Source organism: Balaenoptera ricei, chromosome 2, assembly GCF_028023285.1.
Source record: "Balaenoptera ricei isolate mBalRic1 chromosome 2, mBalRic1.hap2, whole genome shotgun sequence".
NCBI classification, from domain to species: Eukaryota; Metazoa; Chordata; class Mammalia; order Artiodactyla; family Balaenopteridae; genus Balaenoptera; species Balaenoptera ricei.
This window is the reverse complement of record NC_082640.1, coordinates 107676135-107698405: the sequence shown is the minus strand read 5'-3', so window position 1 is coordinate 107698405 and position 22271 is coordinate 107676135. Positions and strand designations below refer to the sequence as shown.

The 22271-nt window shown below is 39.7% G+C and overlaps 1 protein-coding gene across 6 annotated transcripts in view; it reads left to right on the top strand.

Moving 5' to 3' along the window:
* The window catches only part of CDIN1 (CDAN1 interacting nuclease 1), a 212389-nt gene that overhangs the window by 161543 nt on the left and 28575 nt on the right, over positions 1-22271 (top strand). Inside the window, exon 11 of one of the 6 annotated variants that reach the window (XM_059915595.1) lies at positions 21470-21868. The exons of the other annotated variants lie outside the window; for them this stretch is intronic. Coding sequence (XP_059771578.1) covers positions 21470-21533 — 64 coding nt within the window. The 3' untranslated portion in view covers positions 21534-21868. Of the gene's footprint in view, positions 1-21469; positions 21869-22271 lie in introns of those variants that run through there. 6 annotated transcript variants of the gene reach the window in all.

Here is a 22271-nt window from a genome sequence, read left to right as displayed (position 1 = left end):
GACCTCTCTTGAGTTACAGAGCCCTCCCCCGCTGCAAGGCCCAACTAAATACCCTTTTCTCTTTCTTCCCTATCATTTAAGTGGGGGGGAAAGTTAATTAACAGGGAAATCAGAAGCTATTACTCTCCACAGTAAGATTTCCTTACATTTAGCTGGCTTACATTCTGTCACCCACATATATAGGACATTAAACTTTTATTTATGCAGAATAACTGTCCAGATCGCACTAGAGTGATATTAAATATAATTTATTTGATGACTCAGAAGATACCTCGAGTTTATCATTCTGGAATTTTCTGCATTGGAAGATGGAGTCCATGAGGCTGCATCTCTCTGCATTGACCCCCAGGTGTTTAGCCCGCTGACTTTCTCTACCACAAACTAAGCAACAAAGAACAGTACCTATGTTGAAGTGATTTTTGATTTGTTGAATGTTAGTGGTGAGTAGAAAATAAATTTAAATTAAATGTCGTATAGCTGGAGCAGGTAGAAGGGGAGTGAATGAAAGCTTCCTCTTTTATGGGCTGCTGAGAGGTGATAGCTCTTAAAAAGCAGTCTGCTAAGTGATCCCAAGTGAATGCAAATTAACAGTTGTTTTCTTTCAGAACTGTATGACTGAATAAACATTTACCATTTGTTTCATTTCTACTCATCTCTTAAAACAGTTGCTACAGGTCTTAATACTAAGACTCGAAACATATAATGTATTAGCCTTGGCACATCAAAATATTGTTCATCTTCCAAACTTGAGATATTCCAGTTTGGCTTCTCACTGAGTTTATAATGTTCTGAGGGTATGTATCTAAAAATGCATCTTACTAATCTCCTGGAATTTATTTTTATTTTTTTAAAAAGATAAGTCCCTGTAACTTGTCACTATTCCCAGCTTAAACATGGTCTGCCAATTGTGAGATTGTTGGGCATTGTGGTACCTTTCAATCTTAGCAGGGGTCTTGAATAAGAAATTTAACCCACCGAGTAGTATTTTGGAAGAGAGACCTATGATATTGGTGCAAAATAATAATGAGGTTAAAAGTGGAATTTCAGCCTCAGCTGACAGCAGTTCCTCCTGCTTTTTCGTACAAGCCTTTCACATGATTCAGTGTGATCACCTTTTCTCAAAGCACCACCATGGCCACTGTGAGGGGTAAAGAATTTCAGCAGTTGAACAACAGTAGCAAATAAATTCATTTTAGGAACTCTCCTTAAAGGTTTATTCCAATCGTTAACATTCCTGGAGCTGGTGTGTCTGCCAAGTGCTCAGCGCTGAGTTCTCATGCAGCAAATTTAGCATGACAAAGTTGCTCCTGGTTTTTTGTTTTTTTGTTTTTTGTTTTTTTTGCAAGTGGAAAACCTGGAGCCCCAAATGGAGCCTCATGCAGTCAACTGCAGAATGGAGATGAGATCCGAGAGATACAGTATAAGGGATTATCTGGGATCATGTAGATGGTTCGCAGTTGCCTTTGTATGGCTCCTGGGTTAGATCATTCTTGGCAAGTTTGGTGAATTAGTATCCTATTCCTGAGTCCCGTTTCAATACCTAGTTTGGAATTCTTCCACTCCCTGAGAAGTCCCATTGAAATTTTTATCAATGGTATTTGCATAGACAAAATGGAATCAAACTATTGACATGTAGTTTTTTTAAAAAGCAAATTTATGTGAATGGTTTGTCCGTAGAGATAATTTAGCCAAAGGCACCTGTCTTCTCTAAGAACTCTGCCTGAAAAGACTTTTAGGGGGAGCTTGGTGAATTTTTTGTCCTTAAAAGAAAGCTGTTTTTGAGGTATAAGAGAAGCTTAGTTTTTGAAACGGCACAATGAATAACAAAGGCCCCTTTTCACCCCCCAAAAAAAGGACTAAAAAGGACATTTGTTCAAGTCTTGAGTAAGAATTGTGCCGTTAACATAAAAGTCTAGATACAAGAAAGGGGAAAATTGGAGGCCAAGGAGGAGCAGGTAGAACTAGGGAACGCAGGACCTGGGAAGCGACTTGTTTTACAAAGATGATTACGCTCAAGCTAAGACTCAAAACTCAAGAAAGAGCATTTTTAGTGAATGAAACAGCTGGAAGATAAAACTTAGACCATCCCCTCATCGAGCAGACACACATGGATATGCATGTGTTTCTCTCCCCACTCCCGCCTCCTGTCCCCCCAGTGGCCCTCTAAGTATATTCTGGCAGACAAGTAGCCAATAACCGGTCTTCATAGTGGAGGTCAGGTGATTTGTATTTCTGGATTTTTAGAAGAGACGGGGTTTATCATTGATTTGAAGATGGAAAGTACACTATTTCACCTCCCCCTGTCATTTAGTGGATGTAGTTCTTGAGTAATGTGTCTCAAGCCCTGACCTAAACTGTAGATGAGAAGGCTCTTTAAATATTAAAATACAGAACAAACAGAATCGCTTATGCAGTAGGAAAGTGCACAGTATTATAAAGTCAGGTCTAATCTTTTTTATTGGGGCAACTATTGGGACTGCTACGTTTCTGGCCCAAAGTAACTTTCTTGAAAACTCCGTCTTTAACAGAATTACTAAATTGCTGGCCTATCTTTAAAAAAAAAAAAAAAAAAATTTAAAGTTACAGAGTTTATAACTTCAGAGTTATCAAATCTTTTTCTCCCTCTTACATGTCAAAGTTTAAGTGCCGTGTTTTGTATATACAGTCATCATGATATTTGAAAAGGCCATAAAGAAAAGCAATTATATAATTGTTTTCAAGAACCTAGAAGCAAGGATAAAGGCTTTTAGAAACAGAGAGCAGTATTAACAATTACAGCACCTGAAGTCAAGATGCAAAATTCTGTCCTAATTATTGGTGTTGATTAATTAAGCATCAAGTTACAAGCCTTGAAAGAATCTCAGAATTATTTTTCTTTGATTTATCTACCGAAAAAAAAAAGAAAAACCCACCCCATCATTTTCTATTTTAGCAGTTTCCACAACTTAAACATTAAATTCTTATTGTTTGATTTCTGTTATATTAGTAGTGTGTGTTTTGCAATTCTAATCTTCACGTTTTTCTTTCTTTATCACTGAAGTAGGCCTTTTGAAGCTGGGAAATTTTTCATAGCAATATTGACAGTGTTCACATTTGCATGATGACAGCCAAGGAATGGAGCAGTAATTTTTGAAATTGCAGAAGTATTTAGAACACTGATAAAAGCTGAAATATATTTTTGATGGATTGAAGTTAAGCATACATGATTTTTCCTGCTGTCAAAAGGCTCTGAATTTAGTGAATATTTGCCTGCTGTGAGAATGCAAGATTAACATCACAACCATCACCCGGGCACCCAAACCCTGCAATTTAATAGCTTTTTAGGTTCTTTCCTTTTTCTAAACAGCAATTAATCTCATTTTAGTACAATTTTCTCGTTTCTGAAGTCGCTCATTGAATCGCTGTTTTGTTCATATTTGGCTTCAGCTCCTCTGCATAGTCATTAAAGTCCCAATTAATGTCACCTTTAGCTGAAGAGTACTCATTTTTATTGAGAAAATGACAGTTGCTGCCATGAGTAGTGCAGTGTAATATACATTAATTGCCCTGTAACACTGGTAATTACGAGTTTTTCAAGCCTCTCAGTAAACTGTCATGCCTAGACAAGACTGTGCTAAAATAGATTACTCATTAGGGAGACCTGTCCTATTTTCTGGTGGGTTCTTAGTGTTGGTTTAAAAAAAAAAAAAAAAAATCTTGAGCTTGAACAAATAGTTGCCAAGAGCAATTTCCTCCAACAATCTCCTTGTGTTGGGTTTTTCAGCCATCACTTAAGATTACGGTCAGCAAACAGGGCGCAGTGGACACTGCAGATGTTGGGTCTTGAGCACCTATTTATGTGGATCACGAGAGTGAACGTCACGGAGTTTCACTCGGGGTTGAGTACAGGGTCTGACTAGAGAGTCTTCCTGGAGGGTGTTGTGTTAAAAAAGGTTCCATCCCTGGTGTTTAGAGGGTCATGAGCAAGCCAGTGTTCCACCCTTGCTGAGTCTTAATCACCTATAGGCCGAGTCTAGCAAGGAGCACCGTTGATACCTTCGTTCAGCAAATCCATGTGAATGCTGGAGCAGATAAATAACTTTGACACTGAACATGGCAAGCCTTATATATATTTTTAAGGTGGCATTTTTAAAAAATGGGAATCAGTAGTTAGAGAGAACTGAAATCATCTTATATATGAGACTACCAACCCACAATCTTTTTTTTAGTATATCGTTGCTGAGTGGTACATTGGTAGGAGGGTTTCTTTTTTTTTTTTCTTTCAAATCATGTTCCTAATTTCAGTGTGGATATAATTTTTCTGTTCCCATTCCTATCATATTTCATATGTTGCTGTTTTAACGCAAAATAGTCAACTTTGAAGCCCGCAGTTGCCCAGAACTGACAAAAAGAAAACCTTTGTTGTATCCTTGCCTAAAGCAGGTGTTATAACAATCTGCTCTTTCCCTCTCTCTCTAAATGAATTTTGTCACAGCCTTTCAAATTTTCTTGTGATGATGAGCTAATGAAAGTAGATAGTACAATTTGTGCTGACCAGGTAGCAAGCGCCAGCTTCGCAGCTGAGGATAGTTTAAAAATAAATAAATAAAATATAGCATTATATCACTGATTTACCCATTACACAGCATTAATAGTGAGAGACCTTGGTGTGTTTATCTGTTTGTATTGGTGTGCATTTATCGAATTGTTTATGACAAGACTAATTGGAGTAATTGTAGACACTGAAATTACCTGTCAGCTATATGTAACCACACTCCCTTTCTTTCTGACAAATGATGACAACTGAGGGACCCCGTAGCATTACTCATGATGGCTTTTCGAGTGGTAATAAGGACAATAGGGGCCCCGGCTAATTTGACATGGACAGCCTTCACAACAAGAAGCCAGCTAAATGACTTGTCAGGAGGGGAAAGAAGTCAGAAAAGTAATGGAGTCCCCCATGGCGCTCTGACAGGGAGATGAGGCAATTTCAACAGGAAGTGAAAAGGCTTCAGTTTGTCAAGTATTTAGAACAATCAGAGAACAGCTAGAGGCTGGAACCTGACAATAAATTTGTGAACCATGGTAGCAGTTTCCTACAGGTCAGTGACTTCATAATGGCCGTGCGGCACTCAGAGGGTCTACGCTCCTCTTATGCTTTACGTCCACCCACCAGAGCTGGGTCACCTCACGCCTCTGCTCTGTCTTCCACGGTGGTAATCATGGCTAGGCTTCTGGAGGCTCAGGTATGGAATGATGGTGTGAGTTGCAGTCGCTAGCATGTTGGAGAATAAATAAACAAAAATCTAGGCACATAATATGATGATGGTAGCCCTGACGCTACGATGGTGTTAACTCTCCCAAGATGAGTGGTAGTCATTGGGTGGAGACCTAGTGAACTTCTTTCTTACTTGCTGCTAGTTGGATACAAAATATTCCTCTTCCCTCTACCTTTTGTTCTATCCAGGACCTCAACAATTAGATGAAGCCCACCCACATTGGGGTGGGCAGTCTACTTTGCTGAATCCACCAATTCAAATACTAATCTCATCTAGAAACACTCTCACGGACACCCAGAAATAATGTTTAATCTGGGCCCCTCGTGGCCAGTCAAGCCAACACATAACATTAACCATCAAATTAACTCAGCATCAAAATAGTGTAAGCAGTGCTGTCCAATAGAAATATACTGTAAGTCATGTGTAATTATAATAGTGTTAAAAATAAAATTTAACTGAGTTAAAAAAAAGATACTATACTACTGCTAGTAGGCTAAAAGACCACTAGCAGCACCTTTTCCTCTGATTTTATTAAGCAACATAAAGCTAATCTCATAAAAAGCCAGAAAACTGGTGCACGAGGATTAACACTTTCCCCTGTACCCCGTACCTCCAAAGCTGGAAGTAGCTTCTGACCCTAAGATGTTCTAGTCAGCTGAAGTGTTAAACAGTGAAGTGATATCTCAACAGCTAGGTTGTCTTGAGTTTCCAGGTTTTGTTTTATTAGGGACAGTCTCTGCATTCTAGAAAAGCAAGTTTCTGAACTGGGCAGGGCACCTTGCCTCTCTGCCTCAGTGTCCTCTTTGATAACGTGAGGAAAGATATGTTGATCAAGTTAATGTAAAAATTAATTGCATGATTTTTATGCATGTACGAGTTAGGCTATTTTTATACTGTTTGATATATATTATGCACTTGCAGCAGTTTTTCTTCCCCTTCAGTTCCTTGTAAAGGCGGCAGTACCCTTCACGTAAGGAATAGATCACCTTTGTGTTTAATAGGATTTTTCTTGTGAAGATTTCGAAGCGTTTAAACGATGGAATATGCCTTTTTAAAGTCGTCTAAAGAAGAAAATGTGCATTCTATACACTCATTTATACTGTGTTATTTGTACGTGTTTACCTTCATGTGGGAAAAAGTTTTTTTCTAAGTGTCGTACAATATGTCTTAATATACTGTTAAATTTCTCAGCATAACGTAAAACACACAGTTTCTCGAGTATTGTTAAGCCTAACTAAATAGATTTCCAGATGCCCTAACCATCAGTTCAGAAGCATTAGAAACCCACCAAGAGGAAGTACCCATAAAGATGGTTTTCGTTTTTGCATTCATTCAGGGGTGAGAAAGGATGGGGCGGGGGATTTTCCTTAAGCCCCATAAAAGCGGCTGCCCACACATCCACTTCATTCCAGTGGTATTTGAGTTGTTTGAGGGTTTTTTTGTGTTTGGTCAGGGCTCTCTTTGAGAGCAGAATAAGCATTCCACCACACCAAGACCCAGGCAGGCGTGCAGGGGCCCCAGCCATGGGCTTAGGGACATCAGGGGCAAAGAGTAAGCTCTTATGCAAGGGGCTGCAGAAGAGAGGTACCTTTTACCCTCTGTGTCTGTGTTCACAAGTGCGCAGAGGTAGAATTTGGCTTAAAATGGCCCATGTTGTGGCCTACAGGTGTGTCCTTTCTGTAAGATGCTATCTGCTGCTAGGAATTCTCCTTTTTAGAATTTTAAGTCCATATTTGGGATGTCTTTTTCAAATTAACTCCACTTTGAAGATATTCTTTCTGTTCCTCACAAACATTTGCTAAATATTTTCTTCTGTTTGTGGAAGAAAGTTTTTTATTTCTATAAACATACTCATCATTTGAAAAACTTGTGCTTCTTTTTTTGTAATAATACGTGTTTAATTCTAAAAATCTAAAAATTCCAAATAAGTAGAAAAGAACGTAAAACATCATAATACCAATTTGTATACATTATTACTATTAACAGTTTAACAAAAATGGAATTATATTGTATATACTATTATATACTCATATGTTCTCTTCACAGGATATTGAGATTGTTTTTTCATGTCTATAAATATAGTTCTACATTACCCTTTGTAATAGGTTCCTAGTGCTTGCATTATATAGAAATATAATTTCTTTAGCTGGTTGTCTGTAATGGGTATTTAAGAGGGCAATATAAACAACACTGTGATGAACATCCTCACAGTAAAGTGAGTTAAGACATGGAAAACACAATAGCCTCAGTCAACGTTTTTATCTTCTTCTGTCTTGAGATCTGCTCTCTTATAAATAGATAAAGCTATGGCACCTGTATTTTCCGCACCTTGATGTGATGTTTAGTGATCATTTTGATTGCTCCTTTTAATGTGCAATTAAAAGAGCCATTTCTATGATGCCAAATGACTCATTTATCCAGTTGTCTAGTAACATATAAGCAGATACAAGCAAAGGTAACTTGTCCATGTGCATTTGTTTTCTGCCATGTAGTCTTCAGAGCTTTTGATGATCTCTAAAGTTATTTCACAGGAAAAGAAAGGTCATATGTTGTGCTGTAAAAATTGTGCATTTATCTCTTACTTAGAATCTTTAAGTGTTTATTCATTTCCCACCTCCATTCCCAACTAAGGCCTCCATTGGCATCCAGAACAAGCTTTCCTTTCTGTGAAGGAAATAGTAAGCCCCCAATAAATGCTAGTTGTTATTATTATCATTATTACTAACTCTTCACTAAATCACTTTTCATATTCGTAAATTTTTTTTTAGGATAATATCCAAATAATAGAGCTCCCAACTCAAAGGGACCGTGTAATCTTAAAGCTGATGATACGTATTCCTAACCGGCCTGTCACAGAAAGCGGGTAGCAATTTCTTCTCCCCCAGGTAGCGCATGGGTATGCCCATTTCTCAGCACCCTGGCCCCAGTTAGGTGTCATCACTTTTTAGATAATTTTTATGCTCTTGTTTTTTAGTTACTTTCCTTCCTCTTGTTTCTATTCAGTGTGCCTGTAGTTATTTCCCTTTGTGACTCCTTGCCAGCAGTCATTTTATAAGGTATGCCTTCACCAGAGCTAAGTAAGGCACTTATAATTAGAAAGTTGTGTGATACAGTACCTTCAGTCTCCGTTTATAATTCCAGATCTTTCTGACCCTCAAGCTCTGGAATAGGTCACACTTCTCTCCTCTCAGGACACTAGATATTTCAGATTATTCCAAGTGGTCTCCTGCCCTCTTTCCTGTGCCATTGTTATAGCTGTCATTATAGATTGTTTCAGTCGCGCATATAATTGCTTCATTGCTAGTAACTGGCTTAATGTTGTCACAGACCTTATTGGCTCTTCTTACCTCAGTTTTACATATAGCATCCCAGGGCTTTCTTCAGGGCATTTATCATTTTTCCTCCAAATGATCTGGTGACAGTGTACAGCTATTCAAGTTTTCATCAGCCAGCAGATGATACGGTCTTTCTTCTTTGCTGCCACAAGCCAGAAAAGAAACGAATTCGAGGGAAATGCTTTCATTACCGCACTTCAAGGAGACTCTGTCAGAGAGTCAGGGAGGGAAGTTCCCCGAAGTCGCACGGCACTGACGCGGGAAGATGCTCTCATGGGCAACCCCGTCCCTTCGTGATGCCTGGAACGAAGGCACTTCATCATCATTCTCACAGTCCTGCTTTCATGCAGCCAGCTAGGCATCTTCTAAAGCCTGTTACTTTTCCTGTTTACATCTCAGTCTGTAGGAAAAAGGATGAAGAATTTTACATGATATTAACTGTTACCGCTGCATATTGGATACGTAAGACTTTGTTATATTTTCTTGAAGAGGCCCATATTCTCATTGGGAAAGAAGGAAAAAATAAAACAGAGACTGCCACCAATAGCAAATGAGTGGCGCTAATACATCTTATGGATCAAAAAAAAAAAATCTTATGGATCCTATAGCAGTAGTTGAACTTGGAGTTCCTTGTATATAGAGATGGTGTTATACACGGTCTTAGGTTCACAGGCTGGCCCCAGAGTCTGTCACAGCCATCCCAGGCACTTTTAGATTCTGTTGGTGTTATAGTTAACAGGCCCAACCTGAGTTTCATATCTCCTATCTAGAGAGTAAATCAGAAATGGTCAGACTCCTTAAATGGAAGGATTTGACAGCTTAGGGTCCACTGAACAAGCTACACTTGGCAGGAAGGCTGCCCTTGTGGTTAAGCATCTCTGTTCATGTCTTCATTGCTTCTTTTCTTTTCCCTCCATCTCTCAATTCTCCTGTCCTTTAAACTTGCAACTTTTTCTTTTGTTTACAAGCAGGTCCTTTCTTTGTGAGAGATGCCTGCAAAAAACTTCTTCCTGCGGCAGTGAGCCTCTCGGGTGCTAACCACTTTCTAACAAGATCTTCTTTGGTCACTTGAGTGTTCTTTAAAGTCGTTAAGGCCTATAACATTTATTTATAAAGCTGGCTGATTTATCCCGCAGTTTCACTAAGTGAGTTGTAGATGACTTGCTTACGCAGCCCTGCCCCATAATTGTGGGCCGCACTTGATAAGAGTCAAGATTACACTCACTTGGCTTCATAAAACAGGAGGGCTCCCTAGGACGGCCATGATACTCTTCCTGCACCTGGTCAAGTTTAGGGCCTCCCCTGATTGCCCAGACAACATAGGATCCAGTTTCTTTGGGGGGGCCTAAAGATGTCACCACGTCCCCACTTCTCTGCCACCAGATGCACTTATCCGTCCACGTGGTGGTGAGAAACCACACCCACAACCCCCTTTGGCCAGGGAGCCTCATTTTCCCTCCCCATTCGGCTTAGGGAGCTTGGAGGTGGCGTCAAGTCTTATTGGAGTCCCCTCCTCCCTTGTAAGTCTGTGTTCTCTGTGTAAAGATCAACTCAACTTCAGGCCAAGAATGAGCTTCTGGCTCCACCCAAAATCAGGTTGTCTGTTAATCAGCTACTCCTTGCAGCAGCTGTGACTGCTAGGTGGCAAATAGTACTGAAGGGAGGTGGTAGCAAAAGCACTATAAACATAGGGGTTGTTCAGGGGCATCCTATGTAGGTCTGGTGACTTCAGGTGTCCGTTCTCGGTATGTGCACCAAAACAACTCCCAAGTTCAAGAAATCATGCCAATAACTCAATCTGTCCACTCAGACTTGCAAAAAACTAACAAACAAACAAAAAAAAGATTGGGGTTGGAGGGGGGAATCAGCTTGACTGAACACACAGAGTGAAGTGTCCATTTTGTAAGTTGGTTACCTGATGTTGATAAGTTAGCAAAGCCAACAAGCCAATTCACAAGTCCATTGTGGACTAAGCCCCAATCAGCATTTTTATTTTCTTCCTCTCATGATTTGTCATGGTGAAATCTGCTCTGTATAAATGCAGAAAGCTGAAGCACCTGTATTTTCTGCACCATGATGTGACTTTCAGTGATAATTCTGGTTTTTTTTCCTTTTAATATTCAATTAAAAGAACTGTTTTCATGGTGCCAAACAACTCATTTATCCAGTTGTCTAGTAACATATAAACACATGTAAACAAAGGTAGCTTGTACATATGCATTTGTTTTCTACCATCTAGTCCTCAGAGCTTTGATTCAGTTCTTAAAGGTATTTAACTGGCAAGAAAAGGTAATGTGTTGCACTGTAAAAATTATGCATTTATTCTGTTTCATAAAATCTTTGTGTTTACTCATTCCCTGTGCCTACCCTCACCCCAAGCTTCCACAGGCATCCAGAACAAGCTTTCCCTTCTGGAAAATGTTCATCCTCATTAAATCTAGCCCAACTTAGAAACTGCTAGGTTTCCCCTGGTAACTGTTTCTCCTTGCTTATTTTAATAAAGAAATCCCTGGTTTGGGCTGGATATACCATCACCCAAAATAAAAACTGTAGCTCCCCTTGCAGCAAGATGTACCCATGCGGTTAATTTCTGGGCAATGGAACATAAGTAGAAGTATCCTGTGCAATGTTGAAGAAATGCCCTTGAAGAAAGGGCCCTTCTTCGCCACTTCCTCCTTCCTGCTGAGAGGAATGTGGGCCTGATGGTTGGTGCTTGGTAGCCATCTTGGGCTCTTGGGCCCTGAGAGAAAATGATATTGTTGAAAAGAGCAATAAGGGAGTGGGAGTCCAGGTCCCTGCTGGCTGTGCAGTCACCATGCCAGCCTAGGACTGCCTCCCTTTGAGCTTAATTTACATAACGGAGAAATGCACTTCTATCTTGTTTAAGCTACCAATATTATGAATTTTCTTTGATTTGCAGCAGAATCTAATTCTAACCAATATGGTAGGTGAGATGTGGGAAAAGAATTAGTTCTATACCAAGAGAGTTTGTGTTGAAAAATATTATCAGAGCCAAAGCTTGAATCAGGACTTCTAACTCTGCTGACAGTGTTTTTCTCGCATCTTCAGAGGCCATATGAGAGTAAGTGGATTATGGTTAAATTCATCTAACTTTATTTTACTTGATCATTACAAGGAATTTTAAATTCTGTATTTGTTCCCAAATTATAATATTTGAAAATGGGCATTTTAAACCGCTTTGTTGAGGTCTAATTGATATACCCCAAAATACACACATTTAATATATACAAATTTATCATTTTGTACATAAGCAAGCCCCCTTGAAACCATTACTACATACCCATCACTTCCAAAAGTCTCCTTGTATCCTACTGCTTTTTTGTTGTTGTTTGTTTGTTCTGCAGTGAGAGCACTTAGCATGAGATCTACCCTCTTAACACATTTTTCAGTGCACGGTACAGTGTTGTTGACGATAGGTGCAATGTTGTGCAGCAGATTTCTAGAAGTGATTCATCTTGCATAAATGAAACTTTATGCCCATTGAACAACTACTCCCCATGTCTCCCTGCCCCAGCCGCTGGTGACCACCATTCTTCTCTCTGCCTCTATGAAGTTGACTATTTTAGAAACCTCATATAAGAGGAATCATGTAGTATTTGTCCAACTGGGTCTGACATATTTCACTTAGCATAATGTTCTGAAGGTTCATCCACGTTGTAGCCTACGACAGGATTTCCTTCTTTTCTAGGGCCAAATAATATTCGTTCCTTTGTTTGTATATACAACATTTTCTTTATTCATTCATCCATAGATGGACATTTAGGTTGTTTCCATATCATGGCTACTGTGAATAATGCTGCTACACACATGGGAGTGCAAATTTCTTTTTCAGATCCTGATTTCAATTCTTTGTGCCCAGAAGCAGGATTGCTGGATCATATGGTAGTTCTATTTTTAATTTTTTGAGGAACCTCCACACTGTTTTACATAGCAGCTGTACCAATTTACATTTCCACCAACAGTGTACAAGGGTTCCAATTTCTCCACGTCCTTGCCAACACTTCTTTTTTTCATAGTAGCCATCCTAACAGGTGGGAAGTGATATCTCATTGTGGTTTTGATTTGCATTTCCCTGATGATTATTGATGTTGAGCACCTTTTTATGTACCCGTTAGCCATTTGTATGTCTTCTTTGGAGAAATATCTATTCAAGTTCTTTGCCCATTTTGTAATTGGGTCATTTATTTGTTTACTATTGAGTTGTAGGAGTTCCTTATATATTTTGGCTTTAACCCAAGATATATGATTTGCAAATATTTTCTCCCATTCTATAGGTTGCCTTTTTATTCTGTTGATTGTTTCCTTTACTGGGCAGCAGCTTTTTACTTTAATGTAGTCCCACTTGTCTACTCTTACTCTTGTTGCCCATGTTTTTGGTTAAATATCCAAGAAATCATTGCCCAGACCAATGTCAAGAAGCTTTTCCCTGTGTTTTCTTTGAGGAGTTTTAGTGTCATGTCTTATGTTTAAGTCTAAAATCCATTTGAGTTGATTTTTCTTGTATATGGTATAGGATAAATGTCTCATTTCATTCTTTTGCATCTGGATTTCCAGTTTCCCCAACACCAGAAAATGGATCTACATTTTTAATTCTCAGAGCTCACTCTGAATCTTGGAAAAGGCCCACTCCAAATGTGTTACAACTCAGCAATTTGTTTGGAATAAAATTGTCATAGTCTGCTCTATGTTCCCTGTGTAATGTAGATGTAGTATTGGGTTTTGTGACCCGAGCATGATGAGGATCAGCAATTCTGGCCTGTTGGGAAGGATTGGGTTCCAGCATCACCAGAATTTGCAGCCCATCCCCTTTTATGGAAGTGGCCTGACAAAGTCACCCAGTAATTTCAAATCTGTTGAATTCTAGTTGTGCAAGAACTATTTTAAGAGCATTGCCACAGTTAAATGTTTATTAAGTGTGTATACATGTATTAGTCACTGTACAAACAGAGAAGCAGGTGGTCTCCTTGTTCCCACCTGTTCAGGTCACTGAGGCAAAGCCACCTGGAAAGTTTCACACAGTAATTGGACCTTTACCCTTCAGAACTCCACTTTCATTAAATTCAGCAATGAGGACTTTGACATCTCCTAAAATATCATCTCCACATGCCCTTTGTTATTAGGTGTTAGCCTTTTGTGAGCCATGTAGCACGGACCTCAAATTCAAGTGTGTTGCTGCAGAGGAAACGCAGACAGTAAGGAAAGCACTGCGGGGTGACTTGTAAGAAGAGACTGGTCAAGTAGGTGCTTCTCATTTGCCTTGCACCGAGGAGCGACTTCCTCATTTTAAATGATCACTATTAGGAATTTGGAAGGCCTGAGAAATTGTAATCATCAGTCCAGTTTCTTTGTGGGAAACCACCTAAAGGAAAGATGAGTGTTTGTAACTCCTTATATCCTGCACTCACCGCAAGTGCTAACCGCTGGCCCAGCTCCTGAGAGCTACCCTTGCTGCCTCCCACCCCCGACCCCCCCGTGAGCCCCACATCCAGGGCTTGAAACTTCATGGGCAGCCAGAGGAAGCTAGAGGGTATGGGCCTGAGTGATTGGTAGTAGTTTCATGGTAAAGGAGACAATTCTTCAGTCCTGTTTCTCCACCTAGTACCTGAGCTGTGAATGGCCATGCGGTATGGTGGAAGAAAGCACTGGACTCTAAATTGAGAGGCCTGGCCTTCGGTCCAAGTCATAGCACTAATGTAGCTGCTGCCTTAACCAGAACTCTTCTCTGGGCCTCATTGGCTTAATTTGGTGAATAAGGGAGTTGGGCTAAGTTATCCAGTAGTAACAGCTGGTACACAGGCAGAGCCTTCCACCCAGTTGGCCTCCTTTTCAGACTATTTGGGGAAAATTGGAGCTAGATTCTAGCTCTCAGAGTCATCTTCCCCTTCCCAAATGTAGCTGTCCCCTTCCAACCTCTTCCCTCTGACTAGCCCTTCTGAGGACTGACAAAGAAGTTTTATTTGAGAAGCCCAGTCAGAGGTACATCAAGCTGTTTCTTCCCCAGTTCCCCATGCTGGCATGACAAATGCGTGTGCTGCAAGGGGCTATGAGAATATTTATGTCAGCGACTTCAGCCGGTGGTCAGAGTGATGGGTGAGCTGGAGCCGCCATCCTGTTGACTCCCATGATGGAGATGGCCGGGCCCCGGGGAAAATAGACCAAGCAGAACCCAGATTATGGTCCGGGGCTGAGGGCGGGAAGCAAAAAAGGAGGAGAAAAAGAATAAAGGTATCTGTGGCAGCCAAGGGGGAAGCACCCAGAGTCTGGAACAAAGGAGTTTCCCGAACTCAACTATGCGTCACTAGTGCCCAGATTGTTGTTTTAGCTAGAATTATGTTCTGGGCCTGTGTTATAGGGAATTAGAAGTAGTCTGACACGTATTATGAGAAAGTTTACAAAGGATAGAGGGGAGAGAGAGAGAGATTATACCCAAAGTTCATAGTTACAGATCATCCCAGAGCCTTCTTATGTCATGGCAGGAGACATAAGCCGTAATAAGCCCCACACTACCCTAAAAATCGTAGCTGACGTTGACTGTGCATTCAGTGAGCGCATTACATCTATTACCTCTTCAGGTAGGGTTCTCCAGAGAAACAAAACCAATAAGATATATTTGTACATATAGTTAGAGATTTATTTTAAGGAACTGACTCAGGCAGTTGTGGGGAGTGGCAACTCTGAGACTCATTGGGCAGGACCACAGGCTGGAAACTCGGTCAAGAGTCAAGATTGCAGTCTTGAGTCTGAAATCTGTAGAGCAGGCCAGCTGCCTAGAAACTCAGACAGGATTTCTATGTGACAGTCTGGAGGAAGAATTCCTTTACTGGCAAACCTCAGTTTTTGCTCTTAAAGCCTTCAACTGATTGGGTGAGGCCCACCCACATTATAGAGGGTAATCTGCTCTGCTTAAAGTTAACTGACTGTAGATGTAGTCACATCTGCAAAGTACCTTCACAGCAACACCTGGATTCGTGTTCCATTAAAGAACTGGGCATCATAGCCTAGCCAGGTTGACATATAACATTTCACCAGCACAGGTGTGTACTGTTATCTTCATTTTACTGATGGTGAAACATGAGGCTAAAAAAGGTTAATTAAGTAGCTGTCTCAAGGTTATTGCTTGAAGGGCCCAGCTGTCTGACTTAGGAACCCAGCTCCCAAGAACACAATGAGCCCTGGGGAAGGTGTTCATTGCTATGAGGGCTAAGAAACTATGGGGTAAATTATGTTACTGTATACCAGGGTACCACCAGCAATTTTTAAAAGCTCTTTTTGTCCTATTGTGTCCTTACAAGGTGAACATGCAGGGTGAAATAAACTATGTTGAAAAAAGAACCCATTTTCTTTTTCTCTCCCCATCTCTTTTCCCTTGATCTTTTCTCCCCTTCAAGCCTTGCATCTCTTCCCCAGTTAGCTTGCTTTATTTTCTTTTCTGTTTCTCTCATCTTTCCCTCTTTGTATCCTTTTTTAAAAATTATTTCTTCCCGAAAAATAAAAAAGAAGGTAGAAAAATAGGGGATTTATTAGATGGAACTTAAGCTGCTTCTGGTATCTGTAGTAGCAATTGTGGTTTGATTAGAAAAAAAGGAAGGAAGGGAAGGAAGAATATTCTTAAAGAGGGAGAGAATGAGAAGGAGGGAGGGAGAGGAAGAAAAGGAAATTCAGCCTTAACTCCCTGCAAAAGGCAGCCTCTTTCTGATTGTTTTTGATGGTTTTGTGTTTAAGAATTTGCCGCATTAGAATCACCTGGTAGCTATAAAAGCGCTGCTGCCTAGACGTGTAAATCAGCATCTCTGGGGTGGACCCAGTGCTGGTTAAAACTCTCCACTTGACGCCGAGGAGCAGCCCGGTTTGAGAACCGGTATTACAAAATATTGCCAGCTGAGACTTATCCCTGGTGACCAGGAGTCATAGTAGCAGTTGCCTCTGGGGAGGACATGGGGGCGATAAGGACTGAGAAAGAAACCTGGGGTATTCTATATGTTCTTCTGGGTGGTACTTAGTTGATATTTTTGCATTTTATATTCCTTATTGTTTTTATTTGATAGCCCAATTGAAAAAGTAAAATAATAATAATGCATACCTACGTGCATACATGGGTACATTCATACACACACACACACACACACACACACACACACACACACACACACACAGAGATATCTGGTCTCACCCTGGAGATTCTGATTTGTGTGGCTTAGGGTGTGGCCTGGGCATGGATCTGTAAAGCTTCCCAGCTGATTCCAGTGCCCAGTGAGGTCAGAGAGCCACTGCTCTAAGGAGAGCCTGACTAGCCGCTTTCACTCTCCAGACCGGAAGTACTTTATTTCCAGGACACAACTGGAGATTCTTTGGCTTCTTTTCCTAGATTCTATATTAACAGTTACCCTATTGGTAACATATCATATTTTCAAGTAGACTATACAGTCCCTTGTCTGCAATTCTGGAATCCCAAAAGGTTCTCAAAACTGTAATTTTTTTTAGTAAGGTGGAACCGGAACATATTTCCAATAAAACCTGACTTGAACTCATGTAAGGCTATTTAGGTACTACTTATTTCACCTGGTCCAAATAGTCATATGTTTTGCTTCAGAAATATTAATATGTTTGATTACAGAGTACTGCTTTGTTCTCCACTATGGGTATGACATAATATATGATATTTATAAATTTCTAAATCTGGTAAATTTAGTTCTCAAAGCCATCTGGCTCAAGGGTTTCAGGCAATGGATTGTGTACCAGTAGTTTTTTTACATTATTAAATTCCAGATTTGCCTCCCTGGGGACCTACCTTGACCTAGAGCAATAGCCTAGCCACAAGGATAGCCCATTTTCTAGCCATTCTCTTGGTTTGAATTACGCTGACAGGCAATGACATTTATCTCAGGAACCAACCACCACTGCATCCCTGTGCCCAGCCCTAAGCCTGGCACAGTGAGACCCTGATACACACATGTTGAAGGGATACTGGAGTCTACTGTGTGTTGATTTCTCTAGCTTCACTCTCAGAGGGTGGCTTTTCCAATCTTCTCCCTAAATCCTGGGAATACCATGCTCTGTTGACATCTGTTTAATTATATCTCCAAATTCCAAAGTGATTCGGTTCTAAGAGGAAGTCAGTTATTTGAAGACATTGTTTTAAAGAGTAGATTGATTCCTTAGGTAGGAAAGATAAGCCTATAAAACCCAGAATGTAGTACTATTACAAAGAAATGAACATAGTAGCATTCCATTGATAATGTCAATGGTTTGTTCTCTCCTGCCTTGTAATTACATGTATATTTCACCTGCGAGTCTTCAGGGAAGACTTAGAATGAAGAAGCTCCTGACTCTTCCTGCTGATTTCAGGATTCAGGCCAAAAACAAAACAAACAAACAAAAAAGAACCCCAAATCCCAGATGTGCTTTTGGTGTTTGATAAGTGCCCTTTCAGCTTCTCTCACAATGATAGCCATAGGGATTTAAATGAAGGGTCACCCGGTCCTCGAATACTTCACAAGGGCTAACAAACTAGGGATCATATAAGTAAAATAAAACCTCTACTTTCTCTGGGGTTTTTTTCCCCCAATTAAAAAGTTTAGCTATTTGGAGGGGAAGTCTTTGCATCATGGGTTTTTCCTATACTAAAATTTTAAAAGTAATTAAAAACACTGATTTTCATGGACCTTAAACATTCTAAGATAAATTGAGCCAAAGATTTAACTTCTCCCATAGCAAAAAAATACAAGTTTTACTCTGAAGAGTAAAAAGGGCTTTTTTGCAAAGATTGTCACAATCCATGTTTTTCCCGTATTAAAAAAGAAGATACTAATGTATTATTGGGAGTTGTTTTTCTCTATTTCATCCGAATCACTGATACCTGCTTTGATTTGAATTTTGTTGATAATGTTTGTTGTCCGTTTGAATCTTACAAGAACTGTGGGATTTGTAGACTTCCTCAGGTTCATGGTAGCTCAGGCCATCTTACACTCCTAGTACTGATTTCCAGGAGAAACAAAGTGAGAAACAAAAAGAAAATAAATCTACCCCATTATTAAATTTGTGCTCTTGGTGCCTGCCATTGTTACTACTGTAACAACTGGGGTTAAACTGTCAGTTTGACAACTTGTAAAGCTCTTTATCATAGAAAACAAGAAAAATCAATGCCGAATTACCTCAGGAATATTATTGATGACCTAAATGTCATTTTCTGTTTTTATTACTTTTCATTGTATTTTGCTTGTAATTCAAACCGCTTTCTAATTAATTTGGTTTGGCTCAGTTGGAAATAGAAAAAGCTAACTATCTAATAGGTGACACATGTCGCAGAGAAACCTTACAACATCCCCATTTCCCCAAGATCAATCAAGCATGAAACAACTTACCAAACTTTTGTTTTTCTAGCAAATTCTTAAGAAATACAATAAAATTAAATTTGTCTAGTCCATAGAACCGGGGAGAGACATGAATGAGCCAAAGTGACCTGAAAGCCCAGTTTTATCTAGCTGTAATCTCTCGCCTAGTTGTTAAAATATCCCGAAGCACTTGATCATGTTGCATTTTCATTTCAGAGCCATGTGGTGTATTTGCGAAATGCACATGGTCCTGATTTGAACGGCGAGTTCCCCGCCTGTTAAGCAGAGCTCTCGGCTGGCTTGGACCAGGTCTCGAGTAGGTCAAAGGCCGAGAGCCTACATCTTGGTTAGATCTTCCCCTCATGGAAACCAGAAGCCTGGGTCAGGGCAGCGGTGCCTGTGACGGCCCCTGATTAGATTAGGTCTACATTTATCAACTACACAGAGAGTACACTTAACCTTTCAACTCAAGAGTTTTGATGTATCTTTATTTTCAAATGAAAAGGTGAATGTAATTCTGCCAAAGTCTTGGTCCAATAACAAAGGAGTGTAGGTAGCATGCAGCTTCTTCTAATTTCATCTACTACTGGGTTTAACCAACAACACGTAAGCATTTTATCTGTTTTCCAAATTTTACAAGTATGGTATTTTGACATTTATAGAAAACTACTCTATAATTTTACATCCCTTTCATTTTTTATAAGAATTTAATATTTGCCTTTGGTTTCTATCTAGCTTTATCTACATATTTATTTGTTCATTCATTTAGATTGAGACTAGAGCTGTTCTATCAGTGAATAAGATAGACCCATATCATGAAAACCCATATGTGGAAGGAGCTGTCAACTACTTTTAAAATTTTGATTTTTTTTTTAATTCCCCTAAGTATTTGGCTTAAATATTACTTTGAAATGTGATTTCATTCCTTCAGAATGCATTGTTTAATTCTCTGTGAGGTTTTCACTAAACTTCTAATGAGACACATTGAATAATGCTGTTTTAGAATAGGTTTTTATAGTTCTGCTGATTCACTTTCTCCTGGGGAGACTTTGATGCCTTTGACTCCTGCGCAGTCTTCCCTCACAGATATTGGTCTGCCAGGGTCATCCATTGTCCCCTAGGTCTCTGTTGGATAAATTCCTGGGACAACAGTGGTAGCGATGAGACTGGGCATGGGGAATGGTCTGAATCCACTAGAAGGGACCCATATCTCCTTGTTCATTCATGTAGTCACTAACTCCTTATTGAGTGTCTACTTTGTTCTAGGCACCGGGGCTTGGGTGGGGGTCAGGGGTGAAAGGTCCCTCCCCTCTTGGGACTTGCTAAATTCTTCTGCATCAGTATCCCTGTCCTGTGCTAGTACAAGGTCCTATGTAACTCTACATTGTGGACTTCAAGATAAAATTATTCTTCATGTTAAAAGGATTGCTTTTCTTGTCATTACATTGTTTCTGCAGTCTGTTTATTCAGCTAAGTAAACTCATTTCATGTGACACATATAGAACCCCAGCCCAGAATGCAGGTTCAAATAGGGGAAAGGCAGTGAAGGGCTTTTACGAGAAATAAAAGAAAGATAAAGTGAGCTCGTTTCAATTATATTGAAAGTGGTTGAGAGTCACCCCAACATAGTGATCTCTTCTTTTCCTCATTTATGTGTAATCTAAATCTTAGAGCCATTCTGAACCTTTTCTAAAACATGAAGTGTTTTGTCAGTTCACTTTCATTATGAATAATTTTTTAAATTTCCTATTACATTTATAAACTTAGAATTTCAAAAACTGTGTGAATTGTTATTTTTATCTTGATACTGCCAAATTTCTGATCTTGAGGTTGTATCATTTTAAAGGTTATTCTGAATTTTATATTTACCATAGAAATAACTACATATCAGCAGGGACCATCATTATCTTGATTGTTGTCCATAGGCACATTTTTTATGGCACTTAATTTACTGAATACGTATTTGATAGGTCAATCAATAACATTTACTGAGCCCTCAGTGTGAATAGAATACAAATATTTTCATAACCGAGGCCAAAATTAGTGATGGGGGAAAAAAGAAATATATGTGCTCAAATTATTTTTATAATTTTCTCAGTTTCTAAATAAATCCCTGCACCTTCACAACCTACCAAACTCACTTCCTCACTTCCGATCATCTAATGTTGGGCAGCCCTTTTTGAGCTACTCTTTGTTGATTGCCAGATTGATTGGAAAATAATGGTGCAATCCCCCTTTTACCCTGGTTTTTCGGAAACCTATTTTATATTTAAGGGTTGCCAGTGTCTAGCTATCAAGACCACACACTATCAACTTTTCAGACATCTGATCAACATTCAGAAAACATTTATTGAGCTCCTACTGTGCACCAGGCTCTGTTCTAGACATTGAGTCTAAGTCTTAAGATATTTTAAGGTGATTGGGAAAGTATGGCTGATGATCCAATTAATTCTACTGGGGAGTTAGCATTGGAACTGGAGGCCTCTGAATAATTCCTTCTGGGTCTTCACATGCTTGATTCTAGAACGTTCCAGCCCCTTGTGGAGAAAATGCAGTGTTCATTCCGCGTGCTCCAGAACAAATCCTGAATACCAAATACCAAGTTACCCCAAGCCTGACTTGGACTGATTGTAAGACCTGCATCACCTTCATGTATACATTTCCTGCGTTGTTGGTTTCATCACAATCAGCTTTCTCCTGCCTCTCACTCACTGCTGTTAGGATGTTCTGAGGCCGCTGACCCCCATAGATGTCAGATTGGGAGTACAGCTCAAGGAACTGGAGAGAGGGATAGAGGCCGTTTACCCTAACAATGTTTCATGAAGCCTGAAACCCCTTTTTGTCGTCGTTTGTCTTTTTACCCCCAGCTACCAACTTTTCCTTATGTTTTATCTTTAAAATACTCCAGTAAGGCTCCTTTCTTTGTGCATAAGTCTCCTTTCCACATTCATATCCTCTGCAGTCATTTTCTTCCCCTCCTTGAACATATAGAGAAATAGTATCTATGAGACTTGATTGTGAAATGTTTCTTAGAATTAATCAATAACACCTTGAGGTTTTCCAGCTTAATTTGTATATATTTGTCTTGGAATATAGTACACATCTCTCTAGCATGCAATTTTGTAGTTGTTTGGATGTTGGCAGGTTTTAGGGGTGGGAGGGGATGAAGTTATATTTTTAGCTATAGTGATTCACTTTGTAAATGGTGTACACTATAGTCTGTCCTCCAGTTGATTTACTGCATATGGAACCAACTCACTCTAAGTACGCTCTACAATTTCAGTGGTTTACAAAACCAATAAAAATATAAAATGCCGAAATAAATA